This window comes from Acanthaster planci, linkage group LG01, assembly GCF_054643075.1.
Source record: "Acanthaster planci isolate LZ-2023a linkage group LG01, COTS_SCS, whole genome shotgun sequence".
Classification (NCBI taxonomy): domain Eukaryota; kingdom Metazoa; phylum Echinodermata; class Asteroidea; order Valvatida; family Acanthasteridae; genus Acanthaster; species Acanthaster planci.
In genome coordinates, this window is record NC_141777.1 from 6046076 (window position 1) to 6068834 (window position 22759).

The 22759-nt window shown below is 41.6% G+C and overlaps 2 protein-coding genes across 4 annotated transcripts; both read right to left on the reverse strand.

Moving 5' to 3' along the window:
• Nucleotides 1-467: 467 nt before the first annotated feature.
• LOC110981937 (uncharacterized) lies at nucleotides 468-7320 on the reverse strand. 2 transcript variants are annotated; one of them, XM_087146016.1, is made up of 2 exons: nucleotides 6881-7320; nucleotides 468-656 (listed from the first exon to the last, which is right to left on the reverse strand). In XM_087146016.1, the coding sequence occupies exons 1-2, from the start codon at nucleotides 7055-7057 to the stop codon at nucleotides 483-485; spliced, it is 351 nt and encodes a 116-aa protein (XP_087002142.1). In that variant the 5' UTR covers nucleotides 7058-7320; the 3' UTR covers nucleotides 468-482. The 2 variants fall into 2 exon arrangements, with proteins under 2 accessions (XP_087002142.1, XP_087002145.1); XM_087146019.1 differs by lacking the exon at nucleotides 6881-7320 and adding an exon at nucleotides 2153-4479.
• Nucleotides 7321-9336: 2016 nt separating this feature from the next.
• Nucleotides 9337-22721, reverse strand: vrk1 (VRK serine/threonine kinase 1). 2 transcript variants are annotated; one of them, XM_022240026.2, is made up of 12 exons: nucleotides 22598-22721; nucleotides 19647-19700; nucleotides 19195-19335; nucleotides 18879-18934; nucleotides 18509-18578; nucleotides 16072-16268; nucleotides 15664-15762; nucleotides 14256-14388; nucleotides 13746-13878; nucleotides 13121-13179; nucleotides 12367-12888; nucleotides 9337-11772 (listed from the first exon to the last, which is right to left on the reverse strand). In XM_022240026.2, exons 2-12 carry the CDS (start codon nucleotides 19669-19671, stop codon nucleotides 11621-11623), a joined length of 1587 nt encoding a protein of 528 aa, XP_022095718.2. In that variant the 5' UTR covers nucleotides 19672-19700; nucleotides 22598-22721; the 3' UTR covers nucleotides 9337-11620. The 2 variants fall into 2 exon arrangements, with proteins under 2 accessions (XP_022095718.2, XP_087000194.1); XM_087144068.1 differs by lacking the exon at nucleotides 22598-22721 and adding an exon at nucleotides 20600-20703.
• Nucleotides 22722-22759: the final 38 nt, after the last annotated feature.

Consider the following 22759-nt stretch of genomic DNA (forward strand, 5'->3'; position numbering starts at 1 on the left):
GACAGAGCATGGGAACAGCTCTCTGAAGTAACTTTTTTGTAAATTTTGTGGCAGGAATTGTTCGCTTTTAATTTCTAAATATTACATCACCCGGCAAAGTCTTGTTGGCTCACCGAGTTGTAACAAATACAACCATCCATATGGCTTTTTCACGCTTCCCCAGCACTGTACAATACAGCGTGACATTTTTAAACTCGGTGTCAGGTAACCACATGTACGGTACAAAATACTGTGTCAAGTGACAACAGTACAACCCAAAGTGTGTACACGTACAGTACATGTGCACGGATGTGCTGTACCGTATTCATGTACCGTTTGTATATGTTTGAACAGTGACTTCAGACTTCATGAAATGCTTCAACTTTGTACTGATGCACTCAAAACCTAATCTCCACGATGGAAATTCTGAACTCCATCAGTTACGCCGTGGAGGTGCATGCATTAAACACACTGCAAGTTCGGAGTCGTGTACATGTAGGTTTTTAATCTACCCACATAAGCTTACCGAGGAAAATCTTCTGTAGGTCAGGCTGCTTCAAGAATGCCTCAAGGTCGTGAGAATTGTATCCCACCGCAAGCAATCCCGCTGTCATCGCCCCAGCACTGGTCCCAGCAATTCGTTTGACCTGACTCCATATTCCTGTTTCTTCAAGCACCTGACGAGACAAGTCGACAACACACTGATTAAATTCATTTGCACAGGCAGATGCACTGTTAATAGAAAACAAGAACACACATACTGATGAGTGTCACGGGGGGATGCAGGGTCCATGTTCCCCCTCCCCATCCACCCCTGGTAAAAAAATTAATGTTGAAAAACAATAAGCAAAAAACAAACAGCAAAAAGAAATAAAACGCAACGAGGGGATGGAAATCACCAAGTTTCTTGGAAAAAAAATTGAACCCGACCCCTTTCCACTGTTAGCGAGTTCTTTGTTTTTTTAATGTTTTGCCCCCTTCCCTGGAAAACATCTCAGTCACGCCCACACATGTACACATACAAAGTACATATACGCACTTCCTTTGTATGAAACAATTCGTAATATTAAAAGCCAGTTCTACGTGTGTGGAGTGGAAATTTTGTTTTTCCCCACTTTTTTACATAGTATCTGAAAGAGATTGAAGGAAATTAAAAATCTGTGAGGGCCACATACTAACAGAAGTCCAAATTCTGCCCTTTTGGGGACCCCTGTCTCCTGGGGGTGGTGTGTGGAAATTTGTACTTTCGACACAAGCTGATTTAAGTTCTTAATTGTTCAAAAAAGTTATGTCAGAACTTTGGTTTATGCGTGCCTTGAAACAAGAAGAATATCCAGCAAGAAATGAGACCAAGGAGTACCCCCAACATGTCCAATCACTATACACATTCTAGACTATTGTTATCTAATACATCCCCCTAGAGGAGGGAGGGTTCTTTCCATCTCATATCTTGCTTCATATGGTGAAAAAGCAGGAATATCATCAACAGCCAATCAGCCCTATCATCTTCACAAAGAGTTCCACATTACACCATCATTATTTTGGCACATCATAGGCCTACACACCACCACCATTATCCTATTTTTCAAGTCTGTTCCTCCGAGCTTCTGGCCCGCCCATTTCTTTGTTAAAAGTTCCCTACTCCTTTTCAAACTGGTCGGTGTTTATGAAACTCAAGACCTGTGATGGTCTGGTATAGAATCCTTCCTGAAGGACTTTATTTTACACATTAAAACCAATTAAAGAATTTACATTACAAGGTTTGAGGGTTAGGGAGAAAATATTAAGACACATCTTGGGCTCAAAGCCACATTCTCTCCCTTCCATTAGGTTAAAATAACAGTCACTGGTTATTGTTGGATCAGTGCCAGCTGAATATTAAAAGATACTTGACACGTTCACAGAAAAATACCCATTTCATTATTTGTTTGCACTTCAAATTCTGCATGGAGTTTGAGGGAATGAGTAACACCTGTGTCAGCCTCACAGAACTAAATACATGTAGGTGTATGAGAGTAGACAATAGACAGGTCTCTAAACTATGCTATGAGAAAGTCACTGGCCATAGGGGGAATTGCTGATGGCACTTGAATGAGGTTATCGTGGTTCGTACAATGTACGTCGAATCTCCACTGACTGTTCACACTGATGGCTGTTGATTGGTGAAACCTACCCTGACAGCTCCGCAATAAGCCAAGCCTTTGTTGCCGCCGCCTTCAAAAACGATGTTATGCCAGGGATACTGATAATCACCAAGCTCGTCACGCTCATCATCCATCAAAATCGGTTCGTGAACTTTGGGCATCTTCACTGTCTTGAAGCGAAATGTCTTCTTTAATTTCGCCATGATTAATGTTTGTCACTGTGAGCGTTGGTAGGCCTACTGGTGGTTCTGTTGAGTGTGGTCTAGCCGATGGTCGATCGGCACACAAGCACACTGAAAACTTTTGATTCAAACTGTTCGACGAGAGCTGAATGATTCCAGAATACTACTGTCCATAAGAAGTCCACGCTCGGCCTTCCATCAGTGTTCAGAGAAAACTACGTATGGGTGTGACAACGGTGTGGTTGTTCAATAAACTTGCATTGATCAAACACCTGTACTGTCTGTTCACAAGCGACCAACTACTGTACATGTACATGTACATGTACGTACTTCCATGACTTCGTACACGCAATGAATCAATGAGTACAGTGCATGCTTGCATGTCACTTGTTGCTGAGTAGTAATGGACATGTATACAGTTTACATATACATGTACATGCACCCATACCGCGTACCGGTACGGTGCGGAAGGCTGCGTGCAACTCAAGACCATTTTCAAAAACTCAGCTTTGCTCCCATTGTGGCTTCATCCCAGTCTACAAAATCATCTATTGTGAGACAAATGAGAATGCTCCAGCATCTGACAATGTGATTTTTTTTAATTAAACGGAGCTATATTTAGCCAAAGTTTTTTCACTTTAGGGACTAACGTAAAGCAATTTGTGAAAATGGAGTGTGCAGCCATGTTTTGTGCGAAGCCAACATTTGAAAATCTCCGTTTCATTTTGCCTGCAGGCGACGAGTGAAACGCTCATCCGGAATGTGGTGGCCGCACATTTTGGAAAGGTTCTACGGCGCGTCTGCACTGCGCACGTACTTTGCTTCCGGCGAAAACCTACCGCCGTACCGGACCTACTTAATATAACCATGACGAGAATAGGACGTGGTGACAAAGGGATAGTCCGTGGGCTGGAGATATTTTCCGGGCAAAATGGTGATTAAACGGGAGGGATTTAAAACGAGGAAACCCACCAGAAATAAGTTCAGATAGTTTAGAAATTTAGAAGAAACTTATAGCCCTACTGGCGGACCGAAGGCTTAAGTAACAAAACAGACGACGTTCTACGTTATTCTCATGACAATTTACAAACCTCACACATATTGCTTGAAGAATCGTATACACTACCAATAAATGTGTTACTTACTGTGCTTCAGCATTAGGCGACAGAGGATATGGACGTATACACGTTCGCCCTATGCCTGAGAAGCCTCACTAAGAAGTGCATCCGTAGCCCCTTTAGGAGCAAGATTTGACAGCCGTTGAGAAATCAAAACAGGGCTGATCTACCAACGATATTTTAGCAAACTTTACAGGGCATGTGGATTTTTTTCTTGCCCTCATATTCTTACATGCTTGAAAGTTTACAAGAAAGCTTGACTAGTTACAACTTTGGGTCGAGTCCCAAAATATAACTGCCCTGGGTCTTGCTGTATTTGCCATGATCTCGAAGGGCAGAAGACTTCTTGGGTTATGAAATATAATCAGGATCTCGCGCTCCAATGACTGCGTGGTACGTATGAGAAACTAACAAGGGTATATAAGGAAAATGTGTCCTAAATCCCTAGCCTCGCACGCTATAGCTTATGGGCCGATATTATATATATTTGCAAGTTTCATGTTTGCATTGTGTGAAGTTACCTGCCTCCAAATTGAATGAACTTGATTATAATGAACTTGGCCGGGCAAGCACATAATGCGACAGCGTTGGGGGGTCCTCATCGGTTTGCTAGAGTTGACAGTCCTGCAACATGACATTGCAGAGTAAAGGATGCACTTTTCAACTTTCGCTTAAATCTCTTCAAGTCATGAGCCTTACACGTTTATTATGTTCTCAAAAGAGCACTGCAGGTGCCTCACTTTAGTTAACACAACTGATCGCCACCGGGATCATGCTGCGACACAGGCAGTGTGATCCGGGTCCGGTATCTATAGCGGTAGTGGCTTCGAATTTTGCCATTAATGACGGATTGCGGTGAAGATGGGGAGAGCCTATATTCAGACATATGTTCTATTTCCAGTTCTGACAAAAGCTGAATTTCTAATGGAGGTGGTGTTTTATACATGTATTAACTACTTCTATTTTGGAGGAAAACAATTGTTGGACTCCATGGTTGGAAGCAGTTGATTCTTATTAATGGGAATACATATATTATGACGGGGTCGCGTTATTTTGTTTTTCTATACTCTTGATGTACCTCATGTTGAGCGTAAAATAACATCACAGTGTAGATCTTCATTGTGTTTTTATTCTGTCACGACAACTCACCATTAATTGACCTGTTATATCAGTTGACATTCGAATAACATTCAGAGGGTTTTAATGAAGTGTCGATACAAATCAGTACCGTACATTACTCATCAAGAATCGATAAAGGCTTGTGTCGATTTGGCATAACGATGTTGCAAACAAACAACAGATTACGTTTATCAAGCAGCACTTCGGGGTAACGTCATTTGCAAATACATTTGTGGGGTACACGAGAAAGCAAGCCCATATAAAAGACATAATTTGGATGAATCACGTTGTCGTAGCCTTTGCTCTATTTCAGGTCCGTATCGACAAGCAATCGACGAACAAATCAAGCCTTAAATTTTTTTTTTGCGGACGAAATAATCACAGTGACCAATCTGGACTAAAGAAGAAATCATCAATAGGTTTTGCACAGATTTAAAAGAAGAAAGCAGCATTCAACTGACGGAAATGCCGGGTGAAATACGCCAGCATAACGAGGGGGGCACACCAATATATACTGGACCAATATCCTTCAAAGACCAGCCTCTTGCAAGCGCAAAGCAGAGATCGGCACGGTTGCTGAAAAGGTTTTAGGCTGTGACACCATAGAGAGCCCAGCTAGTGGAAGGATTGTAGCGTAGTTGCCAGTTGCCACTGGGATTTCACTATGGCGGCAACACATCGGGTTCCTTGATAACAGCCCTTTTGTGGCTGATGATGATGATATGAGATACATGTATTCCTATCTCTGTCCCCAAACAGAAACATAGCGACTCAAGCTATTCAGTGCCGTCAAATCATTGGTACCCGGTACGCATGGGCAAACAACGTACAAGGCCAAGCGATTTGTAGGCCTAAACATATCCATACTGGTCAAGCCTTTTCGTAAACTATACCTGGATCAAATCAACCATCTACCACAAAGAATAGAAAATAAAAGAGAAGATGGCATGAAAGACCACGTCTGCCTCAACTGTCAACAACGTGGCAAAATGAAAAAAGGTGAAATTTGTCAAACCATCCGACAGCCTCGAGTGTCTTCAAATGGGGATAGGTGTCCTTTGATGAAAACCTCCCAGAGTTCAAACCACAAATTTGTACTTTGAAAAAAACAACGCCCGTGAGCAGAACCAAGCAAGCCTATAGAGCCTGTGCACCAACACAAAAAACACCAACAATCCGGGTAACAACAACGTCTTCGGCAGCTGAAGATGATAAGTATGAACAGTTAGCCTATACTAGACATTCCTTCAACGACACCAAACATTAACACAGCAGCTGAAATACTGTCGATGCACAACAGCAGGCCTCCAGGAGTTTTCAAATCTGTCGACCCTTTCCAAACGTGCATTGGGTCGACAGATTTCGCGAAATGTGATTGGTCGTCGCGTTGCAAACTCTTGGAGGCGCACTGTTGTGAATTGCCCGTATTTATTCGGGGAAATTAATACGGACACCGCTTGACACCCTTTCACAAACTCCATGAAATGATCTAAATTCTAAGTGCTTTCTAGGTGAATACCTCAATATAATTGTCACTGCTAAATTTGACTTTTTAGGACATTTTATTGCTTTCAGGTGACTAATGAGTCATTGCAGGGACACTTAGTGGCGTCCTATATATAGAATTCTTGCCAGGAAGCGTCACAGTTAAGTTAACGGAAAACATCAGTTGCATGTACATGTCCACCAAGGTTCCCAAAATTTACCTCCCGATCTAAAGCCGATTCGATAGGCAAGAGGAAGAATTTCAATGGTATAACACCAGCTGAACCCTTCATTCTCAAACCTAGGCCTACAGTGTGAAGTTATGAAAAGACGGAACGAACTTCTTCTATGACATCTCTCCGTGTAAGCACACATGTGTAATAATAAAAACAAAACTCCCGTTACGATCACGTTGCTTTGGACGTCAATACAAAGTCTCATAGTTGATAGGAAAAGTGAAACGCCAGCGAGTCAAGAACGCTGGACAGATATAGGCCCCTGCTTAATGAAGAAATACAGTGGATTTCTGAGTGAAAAATTGTAAACATACGCCTTGCGACGTCTCTATGTATACAACTATAGAATTCACTGGTTTCTTTGTCACCAGAAGGGTATAAATGGCTACAGTTCGTCGCTACGGGATATAGGCCCTATAGCAGTGGCAAAATATGAAGCCCTGGCTGCCTGAGACCAGGCTAAGACATGATGGCCCATTGTTGCAGCATGCGATACCTGTGTGCTTACCAAATTGACACACCTTCAGTCACGTTCTCTGAGAAAATGTACCCGTAAGTCCGAGCTATAAGCCAGCGTGTCACCAGAATGGGTCAATACTGCTGAAGAATGCACCTACCCTGACTGCTCCGCAATAAGCAAGGCCTTTATTGCCGCCGCCTTCAAACACAACGTTATGCCAGTGATAATCGTAGCTGCTGAGCTCGTGACGCTCATCGTCTGTCAAAATCGGTTCGTGAACTGTGGGCATCTTCACCGTCTTGAAACGAAACGTCTTCTTCAATTTCGACGACATTTTACGTCAGGAACGTTGGCACTTTCGTTGGTGCAACCACTGTGACCCTGCCGATCGAGTCTCACACACAGGACGCTGACATTTGTCACAGTTAGTAGTTTGAATCAGCGTGAACTCGGTAGTTCGAAAGTAGGCCAACTATAATGTCCATCCGTGGCCCAGCTGAACACTTGCCTTTCCGTTTAGACACACAAAGCGTATGCAGTGGGGTGTGGCGCCTATTCAATGAACTTCAGAAGTACGTCTGTTTAGTTCTTTCAGGCGAAATCCGTTCACGCCGGCAATGACCCCATGCGCATGCACCGATCCTAACAAAAACAAGAAGGAAAATCTGGGTATGGACCAAATAGACTAAGGAATAATCCACCCGATTTAGCTATCTAAATTCGAAACAGTGGGAAAAACGTACTCTCGAAAAGAGTGAGCCCCGTGAAAAGCTACTCAAAAAGAGTGAAGACCACTCCAAACAGGGTGAAAACCACTCCAAAAAGGTGAAATTTCCACTCGGCCAAGGAGCCACAAATGACTTCTCCGAGCGAAAAAAAAGGAGTCGTCTTTTATATATGGCTCCTCTTTTTGAGTGGTTTTCACTCTTTTTGGAGTGGATTCATGAGGGACTCACTCCTTTTGAGTGAGTTGTTCACTCGTTTGCGTTTAATTAATTTTTTCCCGGATAACAGTTAAATGTTCAAAAGAGGATTTAACCCGGCTCTTTTAGGGATACGTTACCGCCACAATTATTGAACGGATTATAAGATACATGCATGTGGCCGGACTATACCTACACCCAACAAGAAATGAGACCGAGGGGTACCCCCCGAACATGTCCAATCCCTTATACACATTCCAGACTATTGTTACTTAACACCCCCCCCCAAGATGTCTGAAAGGAATTCCCCAGATTCCTGCGAGACAATGACCAACACAAAGCAGTAGGGGTTCTCTCCGTCTCATACCTTGCTGCATATGTTACTGTTAGGCCTAGGTCTACTCTTCCGTTTGGCATTTTCCTTTTATTTTCTGGCTTTTCGAATTATTATGGGATAGGCAGCTTTTCACTTGGAGTTTTTCCGAGTGGATGCACAAAGATTGTTTTCGTTTATGTCTGCTTCCCTTGTCCTTTTCCCTCCTATATTGGAGTTCCCATTCTTTCCGTGTAGCGACTTTGATGTCTACGACTCATCGCATCTTCATCAAATTTGTTCGGTGCGTGTGCCGACTCGGACAAGGTCGCGCGCCGCCATTGCCATTGTGGGCGGAAGTGAGCTGAAGTGTACGAACACAGATTATTTGATCGTGCATCACTGAAGAAGTGATAACTCGTTCATTTTCCCGCGCGTTGTCTACCTTCACGAGCCAGCCTACATCAAGTCTGCACCCAACGTGACTGAGGGCGTCCTAAACTTCGAACCCCATTAAATAAAGATCTTGTAGCAGTTGGCCCCCCCCCCGCTCGGCACATAGCCGACCAAGAGACACAGTTCTCAATGCAGCACCGGCAGCATACGGAGCCCCTAAGGGGACTGGCACAATGAGATTTTTATTAATTTCGTTCCCTCAAATTATTATTTCGTTCCCTCGAAATCATTTCGTTCTCTCAAATTATTTTTTTGTTCCCTCGCAGTATTATTTCGTTCTCTCGAAATATTCTTTCGTTCTCTCGAAATGATTTCGTTCCCTCAAAATAAGATATTTCGTTCCCTTGAAATACCATTACATTCTCTCGAAATATGCTATTTCCTTCCCTTGATATATTGATTCGCTTCCCGTCCCACGAGTGTACGACAATGGCGCCAAGTACACAAAAATATTTCGAGGGAACGAAATCAGTTTTCGAAGGAACGAAATAATTCGAGGGAACGAAATTAAAAAAAATCTCACTGTGCCTGTCCCCTAAAATGAAATATTTCATTCTGTGACATGAAATGTTCCTCTAGCTGCATGTTGAATAAATACGTGTGCTTCACTCTTCACCTCATAAAATTATTCTTACTTTTGCACTGATAAACAATAATTATTCAGGTACGGATTTGTGGGGTGGGCATTTGAAAAGTTTTGTCATGACGGTGAAAAGTTGAACCACTACAGTGAGAGGATGAACCACGATGTTGCCCTTTTCAAACTATGCTTGGTAAAGCAGACACACTCCGAGACTGAAACTGAAAACAGAATCCACGTGTCGCGCCTTTCTGCCCTGACTGACTCCTCATGAATTCAAACGTTTGGCATTGTGCCATTAATTAACAGAACAAAACAAAACAAAAACAATGACAAGCTCGTTTGGGCTTCCCACATCTTAATCCAACTAGACCCAATTCTGATTTAATGTAAGTCATGTGCGATGCTAAATTTTTATCTCCAAATTTAAACTCAAAATCAAGCTTTCATCAAAATTGTAAACGGACTGACTGACGGAACAGCCCAAGATGTCCAATATCATGTCCATAAAGATGTGTTAAAACACTGTACTTACTAGATGTATTAAGTGACCAGTGTGTTATAAACATAGACCTAACAAAGGCTATTGTAACATTTCTATCTGCATAGAAGTCCGCAGTATTGCATTTGTATTATTCTTTTTTTTTTCAAAAATATCATAATAATATTTCACAAAATGTAATGCAAACAATATAGCTGATCTCAACAACATATGACAAACTGTTTGCCAACTAAAACAAAGACAGAAAAAAAAGAAAAGAACTGGTTGAAATAACACTAACATCCTTCAATCCTCATATTTCGATAAATGCATTTTCTTTCACACATCCTAGGCGGTCAGGGTTAACCTTGTACTAAACTGTAAAATGTATACATGTATATGGTAATATTATTAGCTCCGTTGTGAAATAAATATAAGGAAGTTTCTTCTGCCAGGAGTTCTCCATGAATAAGAACATTTGACTTCAACTGTTTGAAGGAAAAATCAGTATGAGCAAAACAAACAAAAAACGGCCAACTTTACAAGAATTACCATGAAATTGTCCCGTTCTCTTTTTCTTGGTCTGTAATGTATCCATCCTCACACCTGTACAATGTACAGCGCATTCTACACAGAATAAAAATTTGTATGTACAATTTGTCCTTCACCTCTAACGTATGGAAAGGACTTGTAATCAAAGACCGTATAGCGCCGTGAAGTGGCGCAAGATGGGCGAACTTCACAGTAAATACACGTAAAACATCGTAATCGCATGGGTGCCATTTGAGCAAGCGATGCGCGTGCGCAGTGCACATTAATGCACAGGCTCAGCGGCAAGCACGTGCACCTGGTGAGCCTGTGCCTAAGCATTACCGTAAACTGCGCAGGCGTATCGCTTGCTCAAATGGCGCCCATGGTAATTACACCCTTTGGGCAGAGTTCTCCATCTTGCACCTTCGGCGATATACGATCTTTGCTTGTAATACTTAATAATGTTTGAGCATATGCCAACAGGAGTACTGCATTTTGAAGCAACATTTGATTATAGAGGTTCTGCATGGCAGCCATCTTTCCAGTAACTGCTTTTGTTCTGGATGGATAGCACAAAAAGGTCTACTCACGTGTTCCTGTGGAATAAGAGCTCTTACCGGAAAATGGCTGCCATGCAGAACCTCTATCCTTTAAAATATGAAGGATCTGAGCCATCTATAAACTGCTCCTAACATCTTGGTCCATAAAGTATTCAAAATAACTCGACCTGCATTTGACGTGACTAATAATGAAGATCGGTCATAGAATGGGTAGTTTAACTCTAAAGAACCGGGTTATTTTGGACCATCTCACAGAACTTGGCAGTCTCATGACCAGTTTTAGGAAAAAACTAAGCATGCACATGGGGACACTCCTTGGAGCAGTTTAGATGTAAAGTTTTAAATTAATTCAACACATGGGGTTTGTTGTTATGGTCATTTGACGTTCAAGGCCAAATGCAGGCCCGCCAGCGTGCATTGAGCACGGCAATGGAGAAGTATACATTTTGGCCTGTCTTAGAAAAAATGGATCCAAAAAAGTAGCATCAAAGTGACTGCAATGAGTAACTCAGTTTATGACAAATCTCCTACAATACTTGTGGAAAAAAGCACGGTGGCGATATCGAAAAAATGTTGATAGGATTCTGCCCCCCCCCGCTCTTTTAGAGTTTAAAGGGACTGTATGTTTGGAAAATGTGGGGTTCTAAAATGTCAGTTTGAGACTCCAAAAACTCAACACAGTTAAACTGTCAAACACAAAAAGACACATTTGTATGAAGCAAACAAAACTTTAGTCCTACAGGTGAAGGATGAGCCAAGTGAAACATCTAAAGAGTGGTCCGTCTCTCCAAAAGATTGGACCTGTGCTATATTTTTGCTGGAAATGGCACTGAGATTGAAAACCTGTATTCAGCTTAGAAGATATTTTTCATCAAATTTACACATCTTGCAAGTCCACGAAGTTGGCTCTGGAACAGAGGTGGTTAAAATCTCATGCGGACTAAGATAATATTGCCCAGTGAAGATTGATTACATTAATCGTCAGTGTGCAAACTATTTTAGTCCATGTGTTATCAGTTTTCATACATGACTGGGTGTGCAGTCTCTTGGCTCTCAGCGTTTTCTCTTAATCTTGGGTGTTTGTTTGACACCAGGAGACGTCTGAGTGGACGATGTTGCCGTTGCCACAGGTGTTTTTCTTTTCCTCTTCGTGAATATCTCGCCGGCAGAAACAGTTGGGGTGGTGGTGCCGGTAGTCTTTGAGCCTTGACAGCATCAAGCGGTGATATAAAGGTTAGGAACTGAAGCAGGAACTTAGTCAAGTTGCACAGGAGAAGAGCAAAGGAAACTAATACAGTGCATCCCTCCCCCCAAAAGGGGCAAGCTACGCTGTCTATTTTAAATGAAATCCGTCAAGCAGTGGTATTTATGACATACATAGTTTAAAAGCGGGCGCTCTTGACTTAATGATTGTTTTATTGCATCTAATTTGCTTATGGCCACCAAGTATTAAGTATTCAGCAGCCCTCATGATTTCAGTCGGAAATTTTTCCTTAATTACCAAAGCCTCCAAATGCATTTGTGTGCAGTGCCATGTGAAATAACTAATTATCGAACAGGTGGTAACTGCAATACATTCAATAAGTAGAATATGAAGTTGGAAAGTTGGTCCCTTATTGTACATGCTTGGTGGTTTACCGTATTGAGAACTGCTTTTTATTGAAATCAAATTCAGCTTGTTTTATCTTGACTCACCAAAACACACCAGGCTCTACACTAGCACCCTACTCAGGTTGAAGATTTATGTTTTTTTTTTCCATACATCAACTGTGCGAGTTAGCAAACAATGCTGCGCCTACCTTTGAGTCTGCCAGCGCCCGGTGACTTCTTTGCCAAATCTGGTTTTGCCCTGGCATCTGGGTTTGCTTTGACTCCTAGTGGTGACTTTGCCTGAGGTGACTTGACAGGTGACCTGATTGGTGACCGCAACGGTGACTTGGCAACTGGTCTCTTGGTTGCTGCGACCAGTTTCGGCTTAGTGGCACTTGGCACTTTTTGTCGTTGCCCTTTGACGGGGGGTTTGACTGCAGGCTCCTGATCGGACGCAGTGTCATCGCTGGTTGACACAACAGGCCTTCTGGCCCTGCCCACCTTGGCAGCCTTCTTGGGCGACTCGCTGGAGCCGCCCACAGCTTTACGCTTTTTTGCCTGGGGCTTAGTGTCCCGTGCTGAAACTGAAGGCAGTGTAAAGTCTAGTTTCCCATTTGCTTTAGAGCCAGAGTTTGCAATTCCATTCACAAAAAGTTTCTTTAATAGCTTGTAGTCTGGTACCTCTTCGTATTTCAGCTTGCTCACGTACTCCATGTATTTCAGAAGCTCAACTGTTGATTGACAAATATTACAAAGAAAACAAAACATCCAAATTAAAAAATCAGAACACATTCTACGTCAAGGTTTATCCTGACTTGTACAGGTGTACCCAGCAACAAACTCCAAAGTCTACTCAGTTTGGATCACTAAAACTTTTTCAATCAGACAAACTACATTTAAAAAGGACAAAAAGACATTTTAATCATTGACTTGAAGACTTGGATCTCAGGAATACCTAATTACCTGGGTGGTCTCCTCCTGGAAAGCAAGCCTTCATCAAGGAGCCAACATTTGACATGTACCTACAGATAAAAAGGTCAAAACTCATTCTTTCTTGTCGAATACAACTGTCCAAGAGATTCACCATAAGTCAGAAAAATTAGGCAAGTATAAAATAAGATGTGCATTTAGATTTACAAGGGGTCATTTAAAAATTTCGATGGTTTTACTTTTTTTTATAAAATAGTGGGTGGGTAGGTCAAGGTAAAGTTTTGAAAATTGAAATTCACTTATCATTAAAAAACCCCACAAATCCAGTAACAGCGCAGCATTCAACATGGCCCCTACCATGCATGCTACATGTGTACATACAACACTCAATGAACAAAATCAGGTTGGTTTAATTAAAAATGAGGGTAAGTGGTGGGTCAAAACAATTTCCACAAAAAATCGAAATTTAAAACACTGAAAATTTCAAATGACCCCTAACTAATAACAATTTTCAAACCAAACTTTTTCTGAGGTTATAAATCTTGAATTTTGTCCCGCAGCTTTTTTTTGTGGAGACCCAAGCAATCCGGTAACAGGTAATTTTTTTTTAAAAAGAACGGTAGCCATGGCAACAACCACCAGGCAGCTTCAAACTTACTGCTTCTTTTGATTCGTAATGTAGGGGAAGTCAGTGCATGCTTCTGATATCTTGTGTTCCCACGGCAATGACCCAGCCAGCCACTGGGTGACGACATAACCGAGGATCTCCAGGTCTCCTCGCCTGGACGGAACTATACGGCAGAGAGTTATTCATTGGAAGGAAAGACAAGCAGAGTTGTAAATGGCAAATTACAATAGACTTTATTCATGTGTCGGCCATATTGAATTAAAAGAGAGGTAAAACATCTCATTTTTTGAGCCTGCTTTTGCTTTGAATTAACATTTGTAATAAGTTACATGTATATCTAAATGTTTTAAGCCCTATTTAAAAAAAAAAAAGAACTTTGGAATCCAAAATAGTCTGGTGCTACCCCATTTTAGAGATTAAAATGAGTATTGAACAAGATAAAATATGGCTACCCAGCGAATAACGACTACTGAACTGAAGAATTAACTTCTTCAGATTTGTCTGCCTGTCTATGAGTCTCCCAGCCAGTTCTCAACTCACCTACTCCCTTGTGAGCGTCAATGCTGGTGAATTCCGGCGTTCCGTCGTGAGCTTTCCTGGGGTCCTCTTTATATTCACGGTGCTCTCCATTGGGACAGAAACGGACGGCAAGGCCGTAGTCAACTAAGTAGACCTGCTCATAAAATCACAGGCACAACTTCACCCAACTTCGGCAGGTACCTAGCCACCATTAAGAGTTAACCTTGAGACTTATCAAGTGAAACTGATATCAAGTTGCAGTAACTCCTGCCAAAACCCTTGGCCATTTAAACTTAGGGGCAAAATGCCCTATTATTCACAACATCAAAATCAACTAGACCACAGACAGGAACTGGCTTGGGTGGCCTTTCCACTTTTCATTGATTTGGCTGTATTCAAAGCAAATGACTGCAGACATGAGAAATATTGTTCTGCAGGAGTGGTTTCTGCTGGCTGTTATTTACCATCACAGCCATGATGTCAACATATCAGATTAAGAAAAGGAATGGACTAGAGAGGGATAAGAAGCTACGTTCTCTGAAACATACTAGCACTCTACCAACTGGGGTATCCAATGGTGTTCCAGACATTGCTGGATAATTCACAACCCATTTCAGTGAAGATTTTTTTGAATCAGTGTGCTATCTTGGACAGGAAACACCAATTTTTTAGGGGGCTGAAGATATAAAAAAAAAGATACTTTTGAAATGGGCGTGGATTCAATCGTTGTACATTGCGTACCAGTTTAAGGATTGCAAACTGGTTTGTTGAGAATGGGTCAACCTGTTGGTTTCAGAAACGTCATGATCTCATCCAAAAATGCAGCCCAGTCATTGATAATAGCCCTTGCTTTATTTATTACAATTCTATGATCTGATCAAAAATTGTCAAAGTACCATGTGACCGTACGGCTTCCCCTAGACCAGCCACCATTGCTGCACACAAGTGTTCTGTGAGCAACCTTGAGTCGTACATTGTGAACTCGATTAAAACTCAGATGAGCTTTGAAGCTTTTCACGGAGAAGGTAGTAAGTTATAGAGGTCTGCGGTAGCACCATGCAAGAATATCTCTTTCCGAGTATGTATGGTTGAGACTTCAGCTCATTGGCCCATAAAACCGTGAGTTCAAAAATGGCATGATGGTCCACACCTTTGCAATGTACAGTTACCGTTATCGTCCTGATCCTGTACCAAGTGCTGACTTGGAGTTTTTCTCAAACTCATTACCATTTACAGAAGGCTCGCCTTCTATGTAAATACTGTGCAGGATGCAATGGTCTACACCCACGACAATGGCGGATGCACATCTGGTCACGGGGGCCAGTGACAGCACCCAATTACATTACATGCAATGTTACAGGGATTCCAGGGGGAGTAATAATGCTACAGCAAGTGTGGCAGACCAACACCTCTGCAGAGATTGCCATACCTGGTCCTGTGCCGTGGGTCCATACCCTAAGAGGATGTTAGCGCTCTTGATGTCAGCGTGGGCATAGCCAGTGCTGTGCAGGTACTCAAGACTGTCCAACTGACAGGAGCAAAACAAGAAGATATAAATGATAAATAAAACAGCAAAATTTAATTTAAACTTCACACACTGTCCCTTTGCACGCTTTCAGTGTGGAATAACTGTCGCTGATCTTCTTGTTATTCAAAGAGGGCTTTCAAAGAAGACAAGTTAATGAGCCGGCAACCAAACATGCTCCAGTTATTCCTGGCAGAAATGTACGGTTACTGAGGGGGTTGACAAATCAACCAACAAAATGGAACAAGAGAGGCATTGACCAAAAGCAGCCGCTCAGACAAATTTCCCACGCCAACGATCCCAACTCTTTACCATCTGTATGCCCAGGGTGAACGCGGTCTTGGTAGTAAATCGTTTGCTGCAGGCCAAAAACTTCTTCCAGATGTCCTCTCCAAATCTCTCCATGACCAGGAAACGGAACTCCGTCTTGCCACGGGTGTGAATCCCCGCCCCGATGTACTTGGGTACTCCCAGGTGGGCCAGTTTATGTTTCTTCTTCCATTCCTCGACTACGACAAAAAGGAAAGATAACACTAATGGTGAACGGAGGCTGAATTATTCAATAAGGCCTACGAAAAATTAGAGCCCTAGATCAGTGCCAAAACAATAACCCAGTGTGCCGTACATATCTTCTGTAAAATTGTCATTGGAAATCGGTACCTGTTTACCAGTTCAGTGGCTTCAACCAAAAGTGCATACCATCCAACATCATTTCACCAGTTCACACAACAGCTTTAAAAAGAAAGTGGTTTTCTGCAGACTGCAGCAAAATGTCTGCTGGTTAAAATTAGTTCACCAACTGACACCGGTAGGGCTGCATGTACCTATGCATGTAAGATTTCTAAGCAAACGTTGTTCTGAAACAAAGAGTGCCAACTGGCTTTTAGAGTTATTAGTTTGACCTGAACCTGCTCTGTAGGGCAACAACATTACATTCAAAGCTCCAGGTATTATGAATGGTATGCTAAGGGCAGAGCATGCCCTTAACCACTGACGGCATTACCCCACAACAAACTGGTTCCAGGCACAGAATTATTTTTTAGCCGAAAATACAAACTTGTTTGAACGACAAGATACCATAAATACAGGCCTTTATAAAGTTGGTCTTTACAAATGCCAATCCGTAGTATAAATCATTTGGCCTTGATTTGCTTGACATTTCCCACTAGATTGTCACTGTTTACTACACTCCAAGACAATGTCGCAGAGTGACATTTTGCTGCAACACCTGGCTGTGGCACACAAACAGGTAAGGGCTTTGCAAATGCTGAACCTGCATAGACTAGTTCCAGCTGCCGTTTGTGTACAAACTGTTTGGGAATCCCGCAAGCGTGGGATGACTATAGGTGTCACCTGCTGCTACATACAGGCTGCAACTTTGTGTTTACCATGTGAGTTTACAAACATGTCGTCCAGCATGAAATGTTTAGTCCAGCACTGAAATTTGTGCATTAGTATGTACACAAAGCTGTCCACCAGATCTTACATTTTTGAGTACACAAAGACACTATCTTGGGTATTTTCAAATGAAGGATCAGAAGATGCAGAGATGCCAACTTTTCAAAATGAAAAAATGTAATCCTATTGCACTTCCACTTCTGGTTTCCCGACCAACCCTAATTTTTTGATGCGACCCTAAGAGTTTTCATCGGCAAATTGGAAAAAAAAAAAGTTAAAAAACTTTTATAAATACAGTCGTTTTTCTATCAAAACAAACACCTGTCAACAACTTCTTTTCATGTCAAAACATTTGTATTTACCTGCCTAGCAGGTGTGAAAGTGTGAATTGTGGTGCAAGTGTGAATTGCAATTTGTTGTTGATTATATTTTCAAATTAATTCTGGTAAGTTTTCATTGTAATCACTTTTGTGGCAATTTTTGGCAACTTTCGTCCCATTCAATCTGCACAAAAAATTGTCCAAAAATCCTTACCTACTGACCCTATTTAATCGGAGGCGGAGCCATTTTTTCTTGGCCTAACTAATGTGCTTCTCGGTGTCGTAAGATCCAGCGTGGGCAAAATTTATGTCACAGTTACATGCATTGCAAAACACATAGGCTTCTCCACAACAAGACTTTTCAATAAAGACCCAGTTTGGCTCACTTGTTGCCACTGTGCACAACAAGTCCAGTTCTCACCAAATATCCAAGAATTGAATCCTTGACAGTCCTCCACTCCGGTCAACTTTAGCACGATCATGTTTGGCACGTGTGTACGATATCTCTACATGTACAACGCGTACACGCATGGACGTACACGATCACATTGCACATGAAGTGCAATCATGCCTGTTTGTCCCCTGTTCATCATAGCGTTAATTAAGGTGAATGGATGATTCAGCCACGATGGTTTCTACCGCTACTGACGCAGCTGGTATGCACAAACTGTGGGATGCCAGCGACACATTTCTGATGCGCGAATTATGAGGCCGGCTCTGTACTACTAGCTCGCGTAGAGTTTATACACAAATGTATCGTTTTGAACAGTTCGAGATGGAAATCGTAAAAATCTTAGTCTGGATTGTACAGTCATAAATGGACTTAACAAATCGTAAAAATTACGCCTAAATCGTACAAATTGGCATCTCTGGAAGATGTTGTAAACGAATCTGAACAAGAGTAAACATTTAGTACACGCTCAAAAATATTCAAATGAAAACCGGATTACTCAACTCTGTTCAAGAAACTCAACAGTTCATAAATGGAACTGAAAAAACCAGGCGGGTAAATACAGAAACAAGAGACATACTCAAATCAGCTTTGGCACCTCTTTGGTAGAACGCCTGCTCTGTATACAGAGGTCCGTTATCTTTGGGTTCCTGAAATATAACAAGTAATGCATGTGACTCAGGTTAACCGAGAATTTCCCAACAGGAAAAATTTCTCACAAAATAAAAAAAAGAAGTTTGTAATAAGGTTCTGTTTCATGGTTACAACATGACCATGGGTACCATATGATTTTGTGGCCATTTACAGACAATACATTGTTTAGTTTTGTTTCCAAATGCAGTTTCAGACCTTGTCACATTTGCCTCATTTTGCTACAATTTATTTTCCCGTCTGCAAAACGACTGAATGAATGTCTGCTAAATCTGAATTCATCTTTCTGTAAAACTTACAATTTTAACAACGTATCTTGCATTAGTGCCAATCGGACTGGATGTTGCTTCATCAGCTGTGAAAACACAAACGATACAAAAGAATCTTTAATAAACACTCACACTTATGACAACTGTATGAAATGACCAACACAAAATGACAATGGCAAATCAGCTTCAGCTGCACCAATATTTGGAAATCATTCCAATTTCAAGAGTTACAAGAGTCACAACTCCCTTGGAAATTGGCTCATAATTTTTCCCAGACGTAAAAGGCTGCTTGATCAAAGCCAAAACCAAGAGACAGGATTCAATGAGTCATCTACGACTCCCATACCGAGATAGAGTTCTCCAAAGCCTCCTTGGCCAATGGTCGGTCCCAGTTTCCATTCCTTCTTATTGAGATCTTTCAGGACCTCCCCCTGAGGGATGGGATCTGGAAGCTTATATGCCCTAGGCCCTCTTTTCTTGGGTGCCGCTGCAAAAAAAAGGCAACCAATTCAATCCAGTCAGGTCAAGAGCCATCTCAAGAGGAAACTGTGCATAGAGAAGAAAATCACCAATCAAGACAATACGTGGATGCAATTTTTTTTACCATGCACAGAAAGATAGAAATGTTGATGAAACTGTCGGTGCAAATCGCAGTCACAGGTGGACCGTGGTAGCAAAATCAGACGGCCTTGAATTTTTTGTATAATTAACAATTATACAGTCTGAACAAGCAGCATTACAGCCACATCTTCCAAAATCCCTAGACAGCAGAAATTCCTTCAAGCTCGGTTGACATACCTTTCTTGGCAGCTTGACGAGGCATACTGCAGGATTGCCAGCCGTACAGTATATCTGACCAAAAAAACAACATATTCTGTTGTGATAATAGAGTAGCTGAGCGAAAACTCTCAAGTGAAGGCAAGTCATACCAAGCTGTGGATGACACGTGGAATATGATAGGGAGTGCAGAAACAGACGCTAACCAACAACATAAGGCATCCTTTTCACCTCCTTTTCCCGATGGCATTACCATTTTCCTCAATCATCCAAACCACACCTAATCAATTAAAGTTGTAATCAACTCAACTGCACAAGCATTTTGTTGTGGCAACATCAATCACCATTGTTCATTTTATTAAAAAAAAAAGATGGTTGACTTCATTTAAACCAAGTGGCCAATGGGTATGGGGTTCTTTAATTTTAGGCAGTGTATGTTTAAGTAAATGAACTTGCAAAGCAACTGCTTTTCGAGACTTGGAAATTTTTTGCCATGACAAATCTTAGTCTGGTTTTGCCTGAACATCAACGTGGTAAGTTGGGCATTAGACCATTTGAGAATGTTGGAACAGCCCTTTTAAGTATAATTTGGACTGAGAAATCCCTTCGGGGGGGGGGAGGGTTTAACCCATAAGAACTATGAATCCGAAATAGAAAATACTCTGTAGCTGAATGTTAGAATAACATAAAATAACAATGGAAGAACGTTCCTAATTTTTGGAGCTGAAAAAAAGAAGTCTTTGGCTTGAATTTGATCCCACTTGGGAAAATTTGTCTTATGCTCACAAGATATACACGGTATTTACTTGGCCACAGGTCTTGCACAATTGATAATGTAGTTTAATACCTTTTATAGGAGCGGTCGCGTATAGAGGACGTTGTCCACATGTAGCCAGCTAAACAATGCTAAATGAGATTTAGTTGGCACCAGCAAACTACATGTATACACTACACCAACATGTACACGTACGTACCCAATCTTTCCCATGGAAGATTGCGTATTTGATGATGAAGGAATAGAAATGGATCTCATTGGAAATCCACTGCAGAAACACCCGACAACTGAACCAGAAACAAGTGCATGTACTTCAATTAACTACCATCTCTCCTGGAACATGTTATCATCACTTCAACTCTAACCCTCTGGGGTAAAATGCAAATAGGGAGTTGGGTTGGGGTAGTGGTTCTTCCCTCGCCTTCCACCTCTGTGGTACGGGTTCGATTCCCGGCACGATCCACATGTGGATTGGGTTTTCAGCCCCTACCTGATTCCGTGGGTTTTACCCAGTTCTAATGTTCCTCTGGAGTTTTCCCTCCACCTCTAAAACTGTAACTGCTTCTTATTATCTCCTCTCTACAGGTTTCTTCAGGCTTGCAAGCTACAGTGCCTAGGGCACTTTTGAGGAATCCTTGGTGTCATTACCAGAAATAAATAATAATAATAAAACTCATATAGAAATCGTAGGATTTGGGACTGTTAGGTTACGTATTACCATATACATGCATACATGCATCTATAAATCAATACTCCTTGCCAAGAAAAGTGCCTACTTGAAACAAGTTCCCTGCATCAGTTACCTCGGTTCCACTTCCCCACTCAAAGCCACCCTCATTATACATGTACCGTAGATATTCATTGCTTATCAGTCTTACTCTCAAAAGTACCAGCTACTACCTGACTTAGTTACAAGTGTGTGCGCACATTGGAACTTGCAAATATAAACAATGAGTGCATGCTAATAATCCATAACCACTGGTAACTATTGGAATAATTAAGTCTGAATGGTCAAACCCCTGTTGGTTTGCCTACTGTTTGCACCTTCTACCGTTGTTTGCATAGCCTACATTGTTCCTTGGACCACTACTAAATATTTCATACGTTTAGAAGGCTCGTCATAATGGATAGTTGAGCCCAAGTAATCCAGAAAATGCCTGTGTTTTTTATCTGGTACTGCTGAATTATATGTACACATGCAGTGATCCTTTGCTTTACGTTTGTTAACTTTAAACCTTGACCTGGAATATATATTGACCTGGAACAGATATTGACCTGGAAGTTGGAACAGATATTGGCCTGATAAGATGCCTGAAAAGAACAACCCACAAGGTTTCTTAGAACATTGGTTCTAGCTCAATATGGCGAATCTCTCATGATGGAGCTACATGTAGTCATGAGCCTACAGTATTGGATATTTCCATTTAGGTCTGGTTTGGGCCCCGAGATGCGAGACTCACATTGGAAAGACCGAAGTGTAACAGCCTGACACATAGGCCTAGTCAGTTGTCTATCACCCATAAAGTCTGTGGAGAATTAAGTGCATTTCAAAAGTATATTCTTAGAAATTTTAGAATTTTTTTCAGTCCCAGATTCACATGGTGTCAACATGTTAACAATGTCTGACCTTAATAAGTTGAGGAAAGAATGTTTCAAGCTGCCTCCACCTTTTTCATTGTACACGTATCTTGGTCATTCATGTCATTGCAGAAATGCTGAAATGAGGTAGGACTGGGAAAATTGTCCAATTTTGTTAGGAAGTAGGGGCCTAGGCCTACTTCAAAAATTTTCTTGACTCCGCCAGTGGTAGACTTTGCACATATATGTACGTTGTACACAATTGCCTCATGACATTGATATCACATAATATGTGATCATGTGGTGAAAAAGAATGCAACATTCCTCTTCTCACATTCAGCGAACGTTGTTAAAATAAAATTCAAGTCTGCAAATGCACAACAACGACAGGGAACACACACTGCTTGGCGTCAACTACATGGCCCTTACTAGATGTTTGAATTTTTTGGGAAATCCCTGCTGGGCCTCGTGACCAGACTATACTCAATGGGTGCAATAATGGGAAAATCCGGGTTTAGGCCTAACGTTTGAAGTTAATTGGAGAAAAAGTCGAAGTTCTCAATCAGTTTTTTTTCAATAATGTCATGAACGAAATAATTGGACTTAACTGAACACAAACCTGTGATTCTCAGGCTTGAATAGTTTCAAGTCGTAGGTGAAATTTAACCGGAAGACCCGTTCCCACTTCGTTACGAATCTCGCGCTCGACTTTTTGCCGGGTCATATGAGGTCAAGCTAGCAAGCTCGGAGCACGTGAGCGAAATCAACAGCGCGCCCTCAC